This window comes from Alosa alosa, chromosome 2, assembly GCF_017589495.1.
Source record: "Alosa alosa isolate M-15738 ecotype Scorff River chromosome 2, AALO_Geno_1.1, whole genome shotgun sequence".
Classification (NCBI taxonomy): domain Eukaryota; kingdom Metazoa; phylum Chordata; class Actinopteri; order Clupeiformes; family Clupeidae; genus Alosa; species Alosa alosa.
This window is the reverse complement of record NC_063190.1, coordinates 1,096,636-1,118,310: the sequence shown is the minus strand read 5'-3', so window position 1 is coordinate 1,118,310 and position 21,675 is coordinate 1,096,636. Positions and strand designations below refer to the sequence as shown.

Genomic DNA, 21,675 nt, shown 5'->3' with positions numbered 1-21,675 from the left:
GGCAATCATATCTGTGATACCCAAAGGCGGAAAGGATAAATTACAATGTTATAGCTATAGACCAATTAGCGTACTTAATATTGACTACAAACTATTTACCTCTATTTATGCTAAAAGATTATGTTGATCAGTATTGATGCAGAGAAGGCTTTTGATTCAGTAAGATGGAAATTTATCTTTGATGTTATGGACATATTTGGTTTTAATAAACGATTCATTAAGATATTGGAAGCTTTATACACCAAGCTGGCCGCTAGACTGAAAATTAATGGTGAGCTTATATTAGTGACTCCTTCCAGTTGGAGAGGTCTACAAGACAAGGCTGTCCATTAAGTCCAATGTTCTTTACAATCTTTATAGAACCCTTAGCACAGTGGATCAGAAAAAGCAATGGTATTACAGGTATACAATTGGAAGCTGGAGAGCAAAAAATAGCTCTCTTTGCTGACGATGTTCTAAGTAAGTATAAGTAAGTATACTCTTTTGATCCCGTGAGGGAAATTTGGTCTCTGCATTTATCCCAATCTGTGAATTAGTGAAACACACTCAGCACACAGTGAACACACAGTGAGGTGAAGCACACAAACTAATCCCGGCAAAGGTGAGCTGCCTGCAACAACAGTGGCTCGGGGGGAGCAGTGAGGAGTTAGGTGCCTTGCTCAAGGGCACTTCAGCCGTGCCTACTGGTCGGGGTTCGAACCAGCAACCCTCCGGTTACAAGTCCGAAGCGCTAACCAGTAGGCCACGGCTGCCCCACAAACAATGTTCTGATAAACATTGGTAAATAAACATTGATTCATCTGATTCAAGCAGTCTATTCTTGAGCGTTATAAAAACATCAGAAAGATTTATTCAATTTATAATGGTCCATTTTGTTGCTTCTTTCTACATTAGCTTACTACAAGAAATTAAGTAATTTCGGCGCCGAAATTCAAACTTTGTTCTTGATACTTACATTTGTACACCAAGCAGCCGGCTCTTGTAGTTGTGTTAACCTCCGCCATGTTTGATTTATGTTTGATTTGATTTTCCCGGGGTTGATTTCTCTTCTTCTGCTGTTATCGGCCTCCCACTGACTTGTGGGATAGCACAGTGAGCTACCGTTGGACACTGTGGAGGTAGTAGGCCATCCGAGTACTTTTCATCTACTACTCGATGCCTACTAACTATTCGGACATGCTATGATTGTGACGCACTACTTTGCACCTTCTAGTTAGTGAATGTTGTGTGTGATGTCTGTATGCTACTGAGACCTTGAATTTCCCCTTGGGGATCAACAAAGTATCTATCTATCTATCTATCTATCTATATAATAGGCTAGTATGGATGAGTTTGGTTTCAGCCAAAGACCTATTCTACCTCAAGTTTAAATAAACCTTGTTTCATTATTTCTTTTTCTTATTTGTGCAGGCAACTAGATGATGCCTCTTGTTCAGTGTTCAAGGAGAATATGCGTCTCAATGAGGCTCTCACCTACCACATGAGTGAGGTGGAACACCTGAGAGGGAGAAGTGAAATCCTGGAAGAGGAAAATGCATCACTCACCCTGCATAAGGTACACATTACACTGTTCTAACATTCAAAGCCTGTGGAGTGTTGTTCTCATTAGCATGGCTTTTTATTAGCCTAAACGTATAAAGCATAAAGAGAGGGGAGCAGCATATGCACAAATTACATGCAAGGTACTAACAAGTACTAGCACTTGTGCCAACTTAAGGTCAACATAGAAGCATCACATTTGGTAGAGAAACTCACAAAGGGGGTCTGATCAGATTTAGGACCGTAAGCGCCTTGGATTTGGCCCCTGGGGGCCATGGTGGCCATTTTTCAAAATAGCCAACAAATACGGATTTTGTTAGGTGGAAAAGGATGAAAACAGAAAATAGCAACTAGCTAAATGAAATATTCAATCAAATTCATTTTGTAAAAAGTCAAAAGAAACAGGTTATCTTGATATTGATGTTAAAATGTATATGTATTACATTTAATATATTCATATAACACTATAATAGCCTATTATAATACTATTATTTAATACTAATATTTAATACTATTATTAATAATATTATTGTTCCATAAAATAATGATGTGATTACCCTTACAAAAATTAAATGTTTGCAGCAGATTTGCAGTAAACTTGTGGGTGATTTGTGGGAAACAAATGAGATCACTAGAAAATATTGCCAGAAGTTTGCCAATGTTGGCCACTAGAGGCAAACTTCCAACAAAGTTCTGGCAACAATGAGAAGTTTGCCACTAGTGGCAAATGTGTTCGTCAGAAATTTGCCACCACATTTAGCCAATAATGGTAAACTTCCAGTGAACTTCTGGTGACGAACCTAATTTGCATATGACATTGCTGCAAATTTGCTGCAACCTTGCCAAAAGTTAACCGCAACTGTTTGCCAGAAATGTAATTTGCATGTAAAAATATGACCTTGCTGCAAATTTGCGGCAACTGTTCGCCAGAAACCTGAAATTTCTGTAAGGGTAATGATGTGATGTGAAAAAATAATGATGTGAGTGGAGTGTGGGCAAAATAGTAGATACTACACAGATGTGTAGTATAATGAATTATTGGTAATAATATTGGTGTACGCTAATCACAATCAGCTAACGGAGAACAGCCACATTCAATGAAGTTCAAAGTATTTCAGTGAAGGCTGTTGCTGAAGTGTCAGCGCATCAACCCTCACATGAAGCCCTCCTTGTGTGAAATCGTACACAGATGAAGATAAAGTTTACCTGTAGAAGTTCACGGAGCACAGGGCACCTACAAAGGCAACCAGTCCTTTTGCCTCTAACTCCCACAACATTAAAATGTGCCCCGCTTCTCTATGTCTGTTACCTCCAGTCCATGCAAGTCAAGTCAAGTCAGGTTTATTTATATAGCACATTTCATACACAGAGGTCATTCAATATGCTTTACATAAGCAAAAGCAAACAGTAATAACAAATAAAAGCATAAAAGGGCAATAGTGAAAGAATAGTTTAAAATAGTATAAGTATAAGTATATATACTTTTTTGATCCCGTGAGGGAAATTTGGTCTCTGCATTTAACCCAATCGGTGAATTAGTGAAACACAAACAGCACACAGTGAACACACAGTGAGGTGAAGCACACACTAATCCCGGCGCAGTGAGCTGCCTGCTACAACGGCGGGCGCCGGGGAGCAGTGAGGGGTTAGGTGCCTTGCTCAAGGGCACTTCAGCCGCGGCCCACTGGTCGGGGCTCGAACCGGCAACCCTCCGGTTACAAGTCCAGAGTGCTAACCAGTGGGCCACGGCTGCCCCATGTAAAATGTAAAGATAAAAAATAAAAATAAAAAAAACCATAAATCACACAAGGTAAAATCATTTAAAAATAAAGAATAATTAAAAAGACAAAAGGTAGAATAATTTTCAAGGCAGATTCAGAATTTGTAACAATTTGTAACAGTGCAGTTAGCAGAAAGCATCTGAAGCATAGCAGCTAAAAGCTGCTTCAACATGTTTAGTTCTAACAGCAGGTTTTACTAACAGATTTTTCTCCTGGGACCTGAGAGGTCTGGAGGATGTGTACCAGGGCTGGGCGATATGGCTGAAAACTGTATCACGATATAAGTATTTCATATCGGTCGATATCGATAATTATTGATTTTTTTAAAATCTATTTCAGATAAGGACCAGAAGGGAAAAAAAGTTACATTTAAACACTTGGTAACACTTTATTTTAAGGTTCATATGTTAGCCACCAATACATACCTAATTAATACCTGTATTAGTGACTTGTAAGGCATGCGCAACATTAACCATTTGTTAGGTGTGTATTCACAAATTTCTTGTTCATTAGGCCTTTATTATTGATATAATCATAATAATGACCTTGTAAGCCTTGATCTCTACATACTAATTAGTAGTAAGTACCAAAATAGAATATGCATAACCTACTTGTTTACTGTCTGAATAAATCCCAAATAGTAGGAGAACAGTTGTAGAATAAGCAAGTGTATGGCTCAACCTCATTGCTGCATTTCACTGCCCAGGTTGCTGTGTGAAATAGCACTTAATAACTGGGAGATTGGCTCACATTCTAAAGTGGAAACTGGTTCCTTGGTAGCAAGCACATTATCATCAAAACTACCTCTGCAGAATGTACTTATTAGTCATGAATTGGTTCCATATTCTAAAGTCATTATTATTATCTAAAGGCATTATTATTATTTAAGCAATATAGCACGAGTGAGAGTGGGGTTGGTCATGGATATTCCCACGGGTGTTGTTCGGCCATAGCCACGAGGCCGGAGGCCGAGTGGCGCAGGCAACAACAGCCGTGGGAATATCCATGACCAATCCCACGATCACAAGTGCTATATTGCTTTTATACAACAATTCTACCACAAACTAAATAATCTGAAAACACCCATTATTGTTTAAAAATGTTAATTTCGACATTGTTCTTACGCATCAAAAAATAGTTCCCTTTTCAATAGACAGCGTCTTGGTTGCTAGGTAACCAACATTCCAGACCCCTCGTTACGGGTCTTTGTGGTTTACATGTCTTCTTGAAAGAAATGTTGAAATCACATTCATATCAAGGTTTGCTGCATGCATGTTACAAGGACACTGGGCCATGTCATGTAAGGGACATGGTACTGCAAAAAAAACGGAAACAGTCTACATTGCAGAACCACTAAACTTTATTAATGTATAGTGAATAAATGTTACACTACTGTGCACAGCCTGACGTGACGATGCTAGCACGTTAGCATCTACAAGTCTCCTCCAAGTGACAATCATATTATACACAATGCTGGCAATGCTGAGAACAATTAGCATCCTCGTTTATCTTACTTACATTGAGTTGACTGTGTGGCTTAATCCACAGATGTGGTGAAGCACTGTTTCGTTATGGTTTGCTAAGGAGTAACCCATTGCTTGAAATAGTGGAGAGCTGGGTCTCAAATCTTCGCATTGTATCGCGGAGTGATTTATTATTAGCTGTGCTGAGTCTGAGTTGAAATGTCCAGGGATATTCCAACTCATGGAACGTCTCTCGGCCAATCAGAAACAAATAAATAGTTCCATAGAACCCAATTGTTGTATAATAAGAATTATATGATGGGAACAGTCTAGACTATAACTCCTGGTCAATACAGACATTCTTTACCCTTAATACATTGCTAGTGCATACATTGATCATTCAAAATATGGTCCCTGTTCTAAAGTAGAGGCTGGGAGGGTGTTAACAATAGAAAAGAAAATGAGAAAAGTGACATTTTCAAAGAAGACCACCACAGATGTGTTGAATGACAATTCTTTTGCCCTTTTTATTTGTTTAAAAGACGTGTTTTTATCCTGTCAATTCTAGTTAAAACTAGCTTTTGCTAGTCTTTTTGTGCTTTGTGAGCTCATTGAGAGTACAATGTAACATGTTTACAGAACTTGTTAAATAAACATTGTCAGTGCTGTCACTTTTCTCATCTTCTTTTCTATTGTTAACACCCTCCCAGCCTCTACTTTAGAACAGGGACCATATTTTGAATGATCAATGTATGCACTAGCAATGTATTAAGGGTAAAGAATGTCTGTATTGACCAGGAGTTATACAGTAGTCTAGACTGTTCCCATCATATAATTCTTAATAATAATAATGCCTGACTTTAGAATATGGAACCAATTCATGACTAATAAGTACATTCTGCAGAGGTATTACTGATGATAATGTGCTTGCTGCCAAGGAACCAGTTTCCACTTTAGAATGGGAGCCAATTTCCCAGTTATTAAGTGCTATTTCACACAGCAACCTGGGCAGTGAAATGCAGCAATGAGGTTAAGCCATACACTTGCGTATTCTACAACTGTTCTCCTACTATTTGGGATTTATTCAGACAGTAGACAAGTAGGTTATGCATATTCTATTTTGGTACTTACTACGAATTAGTATGTAGAGATCAAGGCTTACAAGGTCATTATTAAGATTATATCATTAATAAAGGCCTAATTTGTCATGAACAAGAAATTTGTGAATACACACTAACAAATGGTTAATGTTGCCTAACACATGCCTTACAAGTCACTAATACAGGTATTAATTAGGTATGTATTGGTGGCTAACATGTGAACCTTAAAATAAAGTGTTACCAAACACTTTTATTTTAAACTTAACCGTCCTCTGATTTTAATCACCTCAGTCATCAATCAAAGCAAACAGGGAAAAGAAATAGCAACACAATCACGAAAAACACTCAAATACATACATGTGCACATAAGTCTGAATGATAAGCAGCACTGGTTGAAGCCTGGAAATATTGTAAACAAAGTAGCTTAATTTGCTAGTTTATCATAGTCTACTGGTTAGACTGTTCAGTTTCCCCACGTGTGTTTAAGTTTAAAACTTTTTCTCCTTGGGACAGGCCCGTTTGAGTCTTGGAACATTTTTTTTCCACTTTTCCATTTGCATCGGGATTGAAATGATCAGAGGTGGAAAAAGTACGAAAATATTGTACTCAAGTAAAAGTACCAATACCTTGATGAAATATTACTCAAGTACAAGTTAAAATACCGATCTGAAAATGTACTCAAGTAAAAGTAAAAAGTAGTTAATTTAAAATGTACTTTAAGTAAAAGTTACTTAAGTAAATCATGTGGTGTGTTGTAAAATACATTGAGCCAATCATGTGGTGTGCTGTGAAGACATCGTGCCAATCATCTGTTGTGATCTCGCTGCTGGAGCAAGATTGGTGTCGTGAAGCCTTCGGCACACACATTTCTGCCGAAATAGATGCACGATAAGTGCCCAAAAAGTGTTGCAATATGGCCGCCGAGTGGAGGTACTTGCTTAAAAAGGACTTTGGTCCTAGCTCGAGTTGCTGCAGCCAGCAGCTAAGGCAGCCATGTTCATGCTCCCAGTGTGTAGCGCTGTAACTCAAGCTAGGTAAAACCGATTGTTTCAGTTTTGTTCATACCGACAGTACTCGGTGACGTTGAGAAATGGAGATCTATGTGAAAAATCACCGGAGTTCTCCTTTAAGTTTGAGCATTAGTTGATTTTCAAAGTTAGTTGCACTCATCCTTGCGTCGCTTTGCAGTGAACAGTAATCCAGCACAACTGAAAAGCCCCTCACAGGCAGCTGAGGCAGGCAGGCCAATGTTGAGTTGCAGAGAGTTTTTTTTTATATTTAGAAACGAGCAGAAGGTTCAGCAGATTAAAGGGTGTCGAACTGGGGGGGAGAGTGGGAAGTATAGGGCCCCAATGGAGGAGAGGGCCCTTGAAAAGTGGAATACGGGGGGTACAACATTTTCACCAGGCATTAGTAATAACTAAGGTAATCCACACATAAAAAATCCAAACAACTCCATAAGTAGAGTCATGTGTAATGAAGTGGAATAACACAGGGAAAAAGTATTGAACAAGCTAAGAAAAAGCACTAAGGCAAGGAAAGGGAGGGAACGAGCTGGAATCTGTAAGTAATTAGAGTAGTTATCCTTTCTATCTGTGCAAATTAATATAAGCTTGGTTAGTAGCCTATATATTGATGGGCTATAAAAAGGTTTTTCATTACCAAGGTGTCACACAAGAAACATTTCATGATGGATAAAAGCAAAAAGCTCTCCCAAGACCTTTGCAACCTTATTGTTGCAAAACATATCAATGAAACTGGTTACAGATGCATTTCAAAACTTCAGAATCTTCAGTAAGCAGCATAGGAGCCATTATCTGCAAGTGGAAGAAACATCACTGCATCATCAACCGGCCATGCAGGATCTCCTCGCAATATTTCTGACCAGGGAGTCAGAAGGATAGTCAATTCCAAGAGCCAAGGACCACTCGGAGAAAGCTCCAGAAAGACTTGAAGGCAGCCAATTCAATTAAATTCAATTCACAGGATTCACAAGAGGGACCCCTGGAATCTGTATAGAACAATGGGCCAAAATCACACCTGATACTGTGACTAATACGTTTTGTCATACAGGAAATGTCTTGAAGCTGTCTTTACAAACAAAGGCTTTTCCACAAAGTATTGAAGAAATTTCAGTAGGCACGCTCAATATTTTTTTCCTGTGTCATTCCACTTTAATACACATAACTCTTATGTTTGGATTTTTTTATATGTGTGTTAATACAATGTGTGGTGAAAATTTTGAATAGACTCACTGGACGTTTAAGCTAATTACTGAAAATATATATATATATAAATGTCCACCATATATTTATTTTACCTGAATATTTGAACTTCCAAATTAAATGTCAAAATGAAGGTCAGACGGAATTTAAAGTTTGATTGACTGGATTTTGTATACAAAACATAGTGAAAACTGTCTAAGGTCACTCATGAGCATCGCTAGTAGTGGACCGCTAATTGTTGTGCTGCTGGTGCAATGTCTTTCTCCAAGAAAGCCAAGTCCGGTTACAAAAAAGAGAGACATCAAAATGAGGGGAAACAACTGCTAATAAACTTCTTTCCAAAGAAAGGTGAGCACAAACGTTAAAACACGAAATCCTATGGTGTTTGCTTGAATATATCCGCAATCATTGATGCTAAAACGAACTGAGACAACCCATTGAAATAGCGGAAAATACACTTTCATAGGTTAGGCTACACATGTAATCTGATGCATCTCATGATCCAGCTCCATCTCCATCACTTGAAAGACTGCATGGCGCCAGCTTAATTCATGTCCTGTTGTAGGCTACATGCTGATCATTATCACTAGGCTAGTGGTTTAGGGAGCGATTTCTTTTCTCTCCCTTTCTGTTTTCGTTAGTCTTAATTTTTTTTTTTACTCAAGTAATGGATGGGATTTTTGATGTAGCGAAGTACAATACTTCACTCAAAATGTAATCAAGTAAAATTTAAAATCTTCTGCCCGAGCCGCACAAACGATACTTGTCAGATTTTTCAATTTCATTTTTGTTTGCCCGTGACAGCCAATCAAATATGGTGATGAAGCCGCCAAACAGGAAGTGGACTAACATCTCCGTGACGCTTTGAGTTAACATAACAAAACTCGATACCATTAGTCAGGACACTGTCCCAATCACTCACAGCAATTTTTATGCATATACATTGAACACTCTAGCGCCACCACCAGTTCAATGCTGGACATGCGTTCATGCACGTGATCCTTGACTCTTTTGTCTGATTTTCACAATTGAGGTAGCGTCTTAATCCTTGGAACATCCCGAGTTCATCGACCCCTATCCCATCACTTTCCACCATATTGGACCTCCGCCATATTGGATTTGGTCCAAACACTATGAAAAGTTTCAGCGGTTACAAATTTCATCCGATTTACACAAAACTTGGCGGAGATGATCTTCAGACCGAGCCGCACAAACGATACTTGTCAGATTTTTTTAATTTCAAGTTTATTTGCCCGTGACAGCCAATCACACATGGCGACAATGCATGCCTTTACAGGAAGTGGGCTAACATCTCGCTATGCTTTAATGTATGAAGTCCAAACTTGGTACAGGGACTTGGTATCTGATTGTGAGGACGCACTATGAAATTGGCATCATGTGGCCTCTATAGGGGGCGCTGTAATACAGGAAGTGAGCTTGTATCTCAGCAACGCTTCGGAGTAAAAAGTCCAAACTTGGTATAAGGACCTGTTACCTGATTATGATGACGCACTAGGAAATTGGAATCATTTGGCCTCTATAGGGGGCGCTGCAATACTGGAAGTGAGCTCCTATCTTAGCAACGCTTTGATGTATGAAGTCCAAACTTGGTACAGGGACTTGGTACCTCATTGTGAGGACACAGTAGGAAATTGGCATCATTTGGCCTCTATAGGGGGCGCTGTAATACAAGAAGTGGGCTCCTATCTCAGCAACGCTTCGTTGTATGAAGTCCAAACTTGATACTTGGACATATTAGCTGATTGTGAGGACATGCAAGGAAAGTGGTCTCATTTGACCTCTAAGGGTGCTGTAATAAAGAAAGTGAGCTCACATCTCAGCAACACTTTGGTGTATGAAGTCCAAACTTGGTAGAGGGACATGGTAGCTGATTGTGAGAGCGCACAAGGACATTGGTGTAATTTGGCCTCTAGGGGCGCTGTAACAAAGTAAATGAGCTTATTTCTCAGCCATTCTTTATCCAATGGCAATCAAACTTGCTGTGAGTGCTTGCTCATGGCATGGCAATGCCATTCCTGCTATAGCGCACTGCTTGGCCCCCGCATTGCTGCTTGCAGCTATATTTTAACATGATTTTTTTGTTGTTGTTTTGAAATTGATTTTCTTTTTACTTTTTATTTGTTAATTTGTTTTTTGTCTGTCTTGTATGTCTTGGTGTCACGGGTACGCTGGCGACTACGCCGCTCCGTCCGGCATCTTTTGTGTTTGTTATTTTTTAAATGTATTTGTCATGTCTTGATGTCACGGGCACGCTGGCGACTAGGCCGCTCCATCCGGCATCTTTGTCTTTTTGTTATGTGTCTTGTTTGTGGAGCGCTTTGGGTTGCACTCTGTGCATGTTAAATGCGCTTTAAAAATAAAACTGACTTGACTAAACAAAACAGCCAAATGCCTCTTCAAAAAACAACAGAGACACCTTCATAAACAATAACACGTTTTATCATGAGACTGAGCGGCGTATCGGTAGGCTATATTAAAAACAGAAGATTTTCTGTTTGCTTCGGGATTTAGACCTACCGGTAATTAACTTTTGGATTGTTTTCTCAACGTCAGTGGGAACACCTTTACCATAGCCCTCATCACAGCTGTGGCCACATAGTTCACTGGGAACCGATAATGAAACGTAGTATACACTTTGGCCTCTGTTATAAATATAAATTCTGACATTATGAGTATTCTCCTACACTTCCGCATTGGCAGGTAATAAGTCAATAATAATGCTAAAGCAGAGCTGGTGCACACATTGTGACACAAAGAGAATTATCAGCGGGTTGAGTCTTCACGTCTGCCTTTGCACTGGCAAATGGGAGGTTCCCAAGGATCTCCGCCTAAAGGTTGTATCAGCGATAGCGAGGATACGACACTTCTGTTGATGTTCAAAGAAAACAGAGAACTAGCTTTTTTTGCCTTTGAGTGGGTTGCCAATAGCCTAATGAACCAGACCCACATTAAAATGTAGGGTCTGGGCACTCACCGTTCGCAGTGCTCAGTCCGAGGGGCGGGATAATTGGTTGTCTTTCAAATTCCCTCTGTACGCAATAGGACAGCGCTATGAGTACTATGCGTTTTCCCACCAGCGGAGCTAGTTGGCTAGTTCAAACTTTTGCCAACTTAAAAAAAGCTTAACTCGTGTCACACTGTTGGCCAACAGCAACATCCATCTTCTTTGTAGCAGGGAATTCAAGCCAAACCGTTGCAACTCTGCCATCAAACATTATGTTAAGCCCGCCTAACGACTATACATTTGATTGGCCTGATAGAAGTTAAATTTTTCGAGCTCACAAGCCAACGGAGAGTTGCTAGACTAGCCCTGGAAGCAAATGTAATTTGCAGCCGCTAGGGTGCTTCTAGATTTCTAGGCTAGGTTGCCAACCCTTTGTTTTTGTGTGCAGATCTCGGAGCCTAAGCTAACTACAGAGATGCATTTTTTTGACGGCCTGCTTATGGGGCAGGCAGCTAGTGGATCGTTAGGAAAGATTAAATGAATGTGATCATTTATGTTTGCGACTTGGCTCTAACACGTCCGCTTCAGCAGATTAACAGGTGAAATGTACTACACGTGCGTAGTGACAAGAAAAATCACCAGGGGCCTCATGTACAAAGACTTGCGTGGATTTCATACTAAAACATTGTGTACGTGCAAACCTAGAAAGTAGCGTACGCACAAAAAAATCCTGATGTATGAAACTGTGCGTACGCAGCATTCCACGCAGCTTTTCTTTGTACATCCCAATTAACGTGAAATTAAGCGTACATGCACGAGCATTACACTCCACCCTCTCTCCTCCCTCAATCACACCCATTTTAATATGCTAACTAGAAGGCCACTCGAGAGCGCAGACCTCCACGAAGACAAAATGGCCTATCCCGTAATATTAATAACAATGAAAACTAATTTGTGGATCCATTCATACTCGAACCTGCTCCAAAGTTTAATAATTAATTAATAATTTTGTGGAAAGCTCTTCAAAATCTGAAATGTTTGATAAGCCAGTAATCAACAATCGTGTAACCAAATATCGGCGCTGTGTAGGCTAGGTTTCACATTCCCTTTTAATTCTTATCCTCTAATAAGTCTACAGTTGTCAGTTGCGCATGTTGTATGTCCATTTAAATATAGACACATAGGCCTACTTTCAAAGTGTTATAATTTTTAATAACCCACGTTTCACAATATACTGTGCAAATAAAGGCCTAGACTCGCGATCAACTAATGTTGTTGCGCTGCATTGCCTCTAAGTGTCGCCAACTGACGAAACACATTGGAAATGTGCGTACGCCAGACATGAAGTTTGCGTGGAGGACCGCACATTCTCACGTTCAAGTCAGTCTTCGTACATCCGGATGTGAGCGTGAGAAGTGGCGTACGCAGCATTTTTGTGCGTACGCAAGCTTTGTACATGAGGCCCCAGGTGATCCACAGCGACTGGTTGGTTTGTCGTTTGTCTGACAGTTGCAAAAGCACACTGACAAACATTCACATTCAGCACAAGGTTTTAGGGGTCAATGAACAGTGGTAGTTCACTGACGCTGGGTTTTCTTCAATTAGTATAGCCAATGACAACATTGGCTGAACAAACGCACATCGACTAATTGTAATCCTCAATTAAGATGGTAATTAAGATGGTTGCTAGGGTGTTGCTAGGGTAATAATGTTGGTTGCTATGGTGGTTGCTAGGTTGTCATTATAGTGGTGGTTGCTAAATTGTTGCTAGGGTAATTAAGATGGTTGCTAGGGTGTTGCTAGGGTACATATGGTGGTTGTTATGCCACCATAAATAAAGCGGTTGCTATGCTGATTGCTAGGGTAATTATGTTGTTTGCTATGGTGGTTGCTAGGTTGACATGATTTATAGACAGATTGTTTAATGAATGTTGATAGGCAGATAAATTAATGAATGGTTGGAAGTAGAAAGTTGAATGGAAAGTGGTTTGTATTAATCCTAGTGCAGTGCCCGTTCAAGCATGCCATTCATGTACAGTGGGTACTAGTTAAAAATGGACACTTCATTCACGAAAAACGTGATTCACGCAGCTGCGTGAAATGTAAGTACAATTGCAGCCGCTTGGGGGCAGCATAAGTCTGTTGTGGCGTTCCGCGGTCGAACCGGACGGAGCATTCGACAGCAAGGGCTGTGATTGGCCGAGTTTTTGATTCAGTGGCAGGATTTCTTGATTGTACAGTGCCTGTCTCTCAGTAATGTTTTAAAATGAGAGCTTCGTAAGCTGGCAGTAGGCTACTTTGTCGGCAATCAAGTTCGCTTGCTAACAGAACATAAATATGCTGCCCAGAAACCTCGTGAATAGTTTTGAATTTTTTTTACTACACTAACGAGGTTGAAATATAGGCTAGCCTTTGCCTACAGCATCTCCTTAACAGTAATGTTAACAAAATGACAGCATTCATATGACAAAGGAAAATGAATTTGGTCACTCAAGGCTGTGCCATAGCAACCAGTGTACAGACCCAATAGGCCTACTCGAAGCAGCTTTGTCCGACGGTTGAGTGGGTTATTGCACGCATTTCCAGAGCAGGTCTGCAACTTTCAGGCAGTCCTGAGTTCGAATCCAGGCAGAAGTAATGGTGCGACGTTTTTCTTAAGAAATCTTTTTATTGAATCGATGTTGTAGCCTACTACAGACAGTTGAGGTGTTCTGAAGTAACCTAGGCTTAGGCGGGGTGTAGGCTACCTTGAAACTTCTGCGGGGTAACAGGAGCATTTGTATTTGTCATCTTTCCATTCCAACCATTATTAGGCCTAGGCCTTTTTTTTATCATTTTTTTTTTTGCAAGGTTTTGCTCCTGGCAAGACTTGTTTATAAGACGTTTGGTGATTTAATTGATAGCTGTTTTTGGGACACGTTAAACTTTCTTTATAATGAGCGCATATTGGGACTTGTTGCCGTTTTAGGACCTTAAGCTACGTTAAGCTTTTTCATGTTAAGGATTTTATGTCCTTAATTTATTTATATATTTAGGCTACTTGCGCAAACCCTGGATACTTTTATTGCTACACAACAATATTGGTGGTATTTGTTGTTACATTAGCTTCAGAAAGCTTACATTAGCTTTCACTGCTTGTGAAAGAAGGGGAGCTTGCAGCCAAGTGTCGGAAAAATGCATGCGAGCACAAACCAAGAGAACAGTGAAGCAGTGGCCGATCCTGGAGCTCCGTACTCACTGTGTCATAGGCTATTTGTTATGATATTTAGGCCACCTCTGTTACAACAAGTCTGCCTATTCAACTTTTAACTTAGGCTATCCACCTTATTCCTAGCTCCCATGATACCTTGCGCGAAAAAGGGGTGTGACTTCCGGTTAGTTACGCCTCCGAGCCGGCATTTTTAAAAACCAAAACAAAGCTCAGCTGACCAAAACATCCTAAATATGTGGGAACAAGGGCCATCATACCTGAAAAGGGAAAACGTTATCATACCACTGCCGTCTATGCTTGCGGATTGGGAAGATGATATGAAAAAGTGGCCTCGGATAACGTATGGCGAAATATTTAGATATTTCATCCAGTCTGTTGCAACGGACGGTGAAGCAATGAATAACATCAAAAGCTCAGAGACATATCAATATCTACATAGTCACAAGATTGGACCCGTTCTCCTGAAGGAGGTGGCAAATGGTATGGTTTATTTAAAAGCTGACGTTGAACCCAGCCAGAGCTGCAAATCACCCCATCACCGGGCCTGGGTTTTGGTTTCCGCTTCATCCGGAGAGATACAAACGGCTGGGTGCTCCTGCATCGCTGGACCGGGGCGGTCTTGCAGTCACTCAGCTGCGGTACTGTGGAAGGTAAGTTATCAAGACTATTTACATGTTAACTAATCTTGCTTAATTAACGCACGATTGTCACTGTTAATGCCTTGACGCTAGCAGTGCAATTTAGCTTATAACCTAGACGCTAGCCATGCCATTAAGCCTATAACCTAGTCTATATCTGATTTTTTTAGGTTGAGAATGCAGTCAGACAGGGCAAGACAGGGGTAGCATGTACAGACGTCCAGAGAAAGTGGAATTCAGGCACGAAGAGAAATATAGAGCAGAAGAGGATTAAGGACATACATTTCAAGCACTGCAAACCTGATAATATCATGTGTGCAGATTCCTCAAAAACAATATTAGATCATGCAATAAGTTCCCCCCAAATCTTCAAAAATCATGCAGAAATCAAGTCTTACATCGGTTCATCACCGATGGCACAGCTCCAGACAAATGGCCTTCTTCAGCGCTATTACAATTTACATTTAGAAAATATTGACAATCATGATACTCAGATCCAGATGCCACACACAGAGCATGGCACAACACTGACATGTCAGAAGTGTTGTCCTTTTTATGACTCCTTTGTCAAACTAAGCCCAGCACAAATTGAGAGGTTGACAGAAGAGACAAAGTTGCAGGGGGAATCTCAGCTGTGGCATGATGCAAGGAAACTGCGCCTGACGGCCAGTACAGCTAAAAGAGTGCCTAAAAGAAGCTCCACAAACCCTCAGAAATTTCTGGCTGGTCATATGTATCCAACATTTACAGGCAATACAGCAACGAAACATAGTAGAGATAATCTACTAGAGAGATAGTCTGCTAAATCCATGACCATAACCATAACCATAATGAGGAAATAGCAATACAGCACTTGGAGGCTCAAGGGTACAGAGTAGAGAGGAGGGGCTTGGTCGTTTGTTCTGACCAACCATGGTTTGGAGCCAGCCCGGATGACAACACACAGGTTCCTTGAAATTAAGTGTCCTCTAAAGATGTCGATAAGAGAGTTTCTTGGTCGACCTAACTGTGACATTCAATGCTTGAGCAATGGACAATACCGCATTCACCCCAATGGGCAAAATGGATACTATCTAGGTGGGGGTTACCCTGACTTGATTTGGCTAGATTTAAATGAACATGATTGTGAACTTGTACGTGTTAACCTCCACAGCAAAGTAAACCTTTTAACATATCTTTTCTAGGTTCAGCTGACAATGATGTGCACAGGACTACAGGACTACAGAGCTGCAAGCTTGTGATCTGGACATCAACTGAGCACCTGGAGCTTGAGGTTCCATATGATAAAGAGTACACCAAGACACAAATGTGCCACCTCAAAAACTTTGAAACTCTGCCAAAACTATGTTGATCTTGTAAATGTACAAGGAGCAAATATGTTTTAGTGCCAAGAAATTATACACAGAAGCACACATTGCTTTTAGTATTTATTATACATATTTACATATTTATCATACATATGTACATTTACATTTTTAATTACTTATTTGTTTGTATTTACAGCAAATATTTGTATTTACAAAGTTAATTTTAAACAGTGTAACATTGACAGTGTAAATATTACATTTTGATATTAAATTGACAGTATTTACAATAGGCCTACTAAATCTCATTGCATGTACTTACAATTAATTCACCTCTTAAATTTACAAGGCCAGCACAAATTTTTAGGATTTTGTCTAGCTTTGGGGCCAAATTGATTGGAACCTTTTGAGAGAGCACCCTGTACACCTTCAGTCTCCTAATAGCTCGCTCTACATGAATGCGGGCATGAGCAATGCGCCGGGTGTGAGTGACCCGCTCATTGGTGAGCTGGATTCCCTTGTGGGTAAATTATGGTATTGTTAAGTTCACTCTACGCTCCTCCAGTAAGTCTCTCACTGTGAAGCCTCGGTCACCCATCACTTCATCCCCAGCACGCAAGTAGTCTAAAAACCCAGAATTCTGAGTAATGAAGAGGTCACTACATTTACCACCATAAGCATCTGAGATAAACATAATAATTCCAGAGGGAGAAATGGCAACCAAATATTTCACAGTGTTGTTGGCATAATAGTGACTGTATGACTCACTTCTACAGTCTAGATTTTTTGGCTTCTGTAAGATTGTCTCTGAACAGTCAATTGCACAAGTTGTGTTTGGGAAGTGGTCTTTAAAAGCTTGTGGCAAGGTTGCCTTTATGGTGTCGCGGGGTAACCATGGAACAAGGTCTTTTGTGTGCTCTGCCATGATGTCAATCCACATTGTGATGATTTTGCTTATTCGGCCTTGTTACATTTTAAATCGTCGCGCTAAGTCTGCCATAAGAAAGTTTTGCCTTAATTTCATTAATGTTATAAGAATCTGATCCACAACAGGCACCAATAATGATGTAGAACTAAATGGATGAAGGCAGGATACAAGGGTATGAAATTATAAAAGTGGAATCCCTGTATACAACAGAGAATCGGCATCAGACTCCAAAATGCTACTTGCAACTGATTGATGTTCAGGTGTTGGTGTCAGTTCAGGTAATGGTATACTGACTGCACACATCCCTGGTGGTTTTGAATAGGTGTGGTCCTCCAGCGCAGGGTCTGACCACTGGGTTTGAGCATCACTGGTGCTATTTGATGGCTCAGCCATGCAGTCATTGGAGTTATCTAATGGTGAAAAAAACAGTGCATAATTTAACATCAATATACAAGGAATACAACGAAGTTTATTTGTCACATGTGTATGATTACTAATGTAAAGAATTCAATGAATTTCAGTTCCTTCGCCTATGGGTGGCCAGTGTGTTAATGTGGGGTAGGGGAGTAAGGTTAAGGTGGGGGAGGGGCAGTTTGCTGTAGCCTATAGAGAAGGGCCTTACTGATGGTGCATTAAAGGAACACGCCACCCAATGTCAGTAGTAATATAAGTTCTTACCTTAACTTTCACGAGTTGAGTCATACCTCTCCCATGTCGGTACGTGCACTCAAACGCTCTGTTGCGCGGCGTGAATGTGTTAGCATGTTGCTATGCTAGCGGGCTCAGACGTAGCCAGACGTAAAAGTAATCAAAAACATTCACGTTTTCCCGACTTAAATACAGTTACACGAGTAGTTGATTAAAATGTCTACGGTCAAACAACATGAAACGTGGCGATTTTCCAAGCGAATAAACAGGAGAACTACAATGTTTGGCGCAATAGCACTTGGGAGTACTTCGACCTAGCGTAGTAATATTAATTAACACCTAATTGTAGATCCTATCCACCACAGAGTTTAGAATCCATGCTTGATCGACTCCTCAGCCTCCCCCTCCCCTCTGAGCGAGAGAGAGGCACACACACACTAGAGATGCGCTGATGGGCTATTATTTTAACCATAACTGCATAGCAACACTCATCATCCATCCGCCATCCATCAGCACCAAAGTTTTTTGACCAATTTTCAAAACCGTACCCGCCCACCATCCGCTGGTTGTTTTAATGTATGGGTGATGCAGCGCTGTTGACATGAGGCTAGAAAGCTCTTGCCTGTTCTAGAAAGACTGATCCAATGCAGCAAATATATTAAAAGGCTAAAGTCCTACATTGGCTATGTTAGCCTATCCCCAGAATATCAGGAGCAAACTCGGTCTCTGTCTCGCAAAACAGTCTCCAAATAAAACGCCCATTGGCATGTTGCCTATTGTGCCAGCTTGTGCAAATATATCATCCAAAATGCTTGATTGCATTGCATTCTCCACATTTTTAGCTAAATTTTCATGTACCACATCCACATTTTTGTTCAGTGAATCTTTGTGGAGTGTTTAATTATATATATATTTTGCAAGATGCGTACAATGTAGAGGGGGGTGCAATATGTTAATAGGGCAACTGTGTAATAATACACCAATACAGCAGGATTGTTTTGTGTGTTGTGTCTTAGTACATTAACTGTAATGCGTTAGCCTACTCCGGAGTCCTGAGTAGCATAAGCTTGTAGTAGCCTAGCCTTGCCCTGTCCCTCTGAAAGTTAAATTTCTGTCTTCCCAAGATACAAACACGTTACTCTAACCAAAATCAACCTGTTAGGTTGTATTTTGGTGTTATATAAAACAAATTGGTCTAATTACCATTGCCTTACCTGAAGTGTTGTCAATCCAGGTGAGGATCCGACGTCTTTTCTCCGGTGGTCGATCGTAGCCCAACCATAAAGTCGGATATGGGTTAACCTCTGTTGGCTGTTTGTCAACAAAGTGGCATTAACAAACAAACAATGATTTGGGCGGGTTCTTCAAATTTAAATTCTTGAGCCAGTTTCTTTTTGATTCGTCGTCTTTTGGCAATCAATGAAAGTGCAGTTAATAGCAGTTATTTCAGGAGTAATTGTGTAAATAATAGTGTTTTGGTATTGAATGTTATATTTACCATCGTGTATTTTATATTGTGTGTGTGTGTGTGAAAGCAGTTAAAGGAACCATATGTAAGATTGTGGCCAAAACTGGTACTGCAATCACTTTCAAATTACTGTAGAGCGGTGTATCCTCTCCCCCTCCCCCCTGACTCGAGGTTGCCAACCTGGATGCCAAAACACCACTGACTTCCTGATTAGTAGATAAGTGGAGGGTGGCGCATCAGGCCAAAACACAACATGACATGACAAAACACAACATCAACATCAGTTGAGAGCTGCAACTTCACTTTTTAAATGACAATATCCTGGCCGGACTACTGTTGTCAGTGATTTAAGTATTTGAAATGAATGATTTCTTAATGTTTAGTGACATATCAGGGCCATTTTATGATTAATTGAAATTAGGGCTGTCAATCGATTAAAAAAAGTTAATCTAATTAATTACATACTCTGTGATTAATTCATCTAAATTAATCACATATATAATTTTTGCTGTGAAAGTATTTTAAATATTTAAATTCAAATGAATCATTGAATAATCAGCATTAGTGACATTAAAGTTCAAAAACTCTTTTATTATTATTTTCACTGTTCAAATAATGGCCATAATAATCTATGATATGACCTAATATGCTGAGGAAATAAATTCCATATGGGGGTGATGGAAGACAGTGACACCCTCAGTGTGTTTGAAATGTCCAGTCGATTGCGCAATTTGGTCTTAGTTGCAGTCATTGCCGAAACCCAGCCTCGCATAGATATGTGGTGGGAAACGTTTTCAAGCGCTTTTACGGCTATCTCGATATTCTGCTTTGGTTTTGATCCAAAACCCGCCAGAGAGGTTTCCTTATACACACTCTTAAGACCACCGTCATTTGCAATTTCGATCAACTGCTCTTCCTTCTGCGCTGACAAGTTAGGACTATTCGGGATATTGACAAATGGGTTGCGGACCCACTCACATTGGTTTGCCGTGGATCTTTGGAGGATGGGAAGTAACGCTCAAACTCATTTGAAAGCGCAACAAGGTGATCGCGCACCAGCTGCGAGAGAAAGGGCCCTGCAGTCTCTCCCAAAACCCCAACTACTGTTTGGAACATATCAAATACACCCCAGTCCACTCGTTGTCCCCACAAATCAAGCTTGGCTTTAAATGCAGCGACTTTATCTGCCAGTTTAAAGACAGTCGTCATTCTCCCCTGGAGTGACAGGTTGAGGTCATTAAGCAACCCGAATATGTCACCCAATTGACACCCAGTCCTCATCACTAAAATGTGCAGCTAACGGTGACTTTTTTTCTGTAAGAAATCTCTGCAGAGGCTCTCGCAACTCAAACACTCTGGCCAGTGATCTGCTAAAGATGCTTGTTTTTGTTGCTCATTCTAGCAGTTTAGCTAACTTCGTGTGACACTACCGTTCGCCAAGAACTGATCAAGTGAAGTGAGCTGACCTGAGGCTGCGCAGCACTGAAGGCAATATGTAAAAGTGTTGAAGGCGGGACAGACAGACGTAAGAAAATAGACCTTGCAAAATGCAAACATACGTGCAATCAAACAACTGCATATAGGCCTATGCCATGTAAAAACGTGACATTATTGCAAATTAAATTTAGTTTCGTTTATATGCATTTTTTTTTTAAACTCATGTCGTAGGCTATGGCCCGGTTAGGAATGTCCTGCAGCCCGGTGGTTGGGGACCGCTGACCTAGGGGACACAATGAAAATAAATTAACACTCCCCTCAATGTCAACACTTGCAGACATTGCAAAGGACTTTATTTTCAACACTTTATTTTTATCAACACTATCTGGCCGTTTTTTTTAAATGTAAATGTTCCAATCAATGATCCAGGCAGCACGTTTTCTTCTCTCTCCTTCATTTTACAGTCTAATTTTTACTGACTAGAACGGCTCGGGGTCAAAGGTCATACGGAATCCATTAATCTGCACTAATTTTTTTAATCAGTTATTTTTTCTCAAATTAATTAATCGAAATGAATCAGTTATTTTGACAGCCCTAATTGAAATACATTTCTTACATACGGTTCCTTTAACGTTAACGTTAGCAACATTGTGCAGTGCTTCGTATCTGACTGCCATCCTGATGCATGGACCGCTCTTGGACCACCATATTCAGTTTATTAACACAAAATGTTCATTAAATGTACAAAGAAGTATTTCTAGGTTAATGATTAATGATATGACTCGTACAGTATGAAGGCTACAGTAGCCTAGCTAATGTTAACTAGATCTAGCATTACCTACCTCCCTGCAAAACTCACCACACAACTTTGTAGGTCTTGTCCCTCATGCTGGCCCTTACAAAGCCCACAAGCTGACCCTCGGACACACAACAGTCAATAATGTGACCCGATTTAAAGTGGTTTTCAC

The 21,675-nt window shown here is 40.3% G+C and overlaps 1 protein-coding gene across 1 annotated transcript in view; it reads left to right on the top strand.

Annotated features, from left to right (window-relative positions):
- Window positions 1-21,675, top strand: part of LOC125291159 (basal body-orientation factor 1-like) — a 156,136-nt gene that overhangs the window by 70,456 nt on the left and 64,005 nt on the right. Inside the window, exon 7 of the mRNA XM_048237750.1 lies at window positions 1,411-1,555. Within this exon, the coding sequence (XP_048093707.1) occupies window positions 1,411-1,555 (145 nt within the window). The remainder of the gene's footprint in view (window positions 1-1,410; window positions 1,556-21,675) is intronic.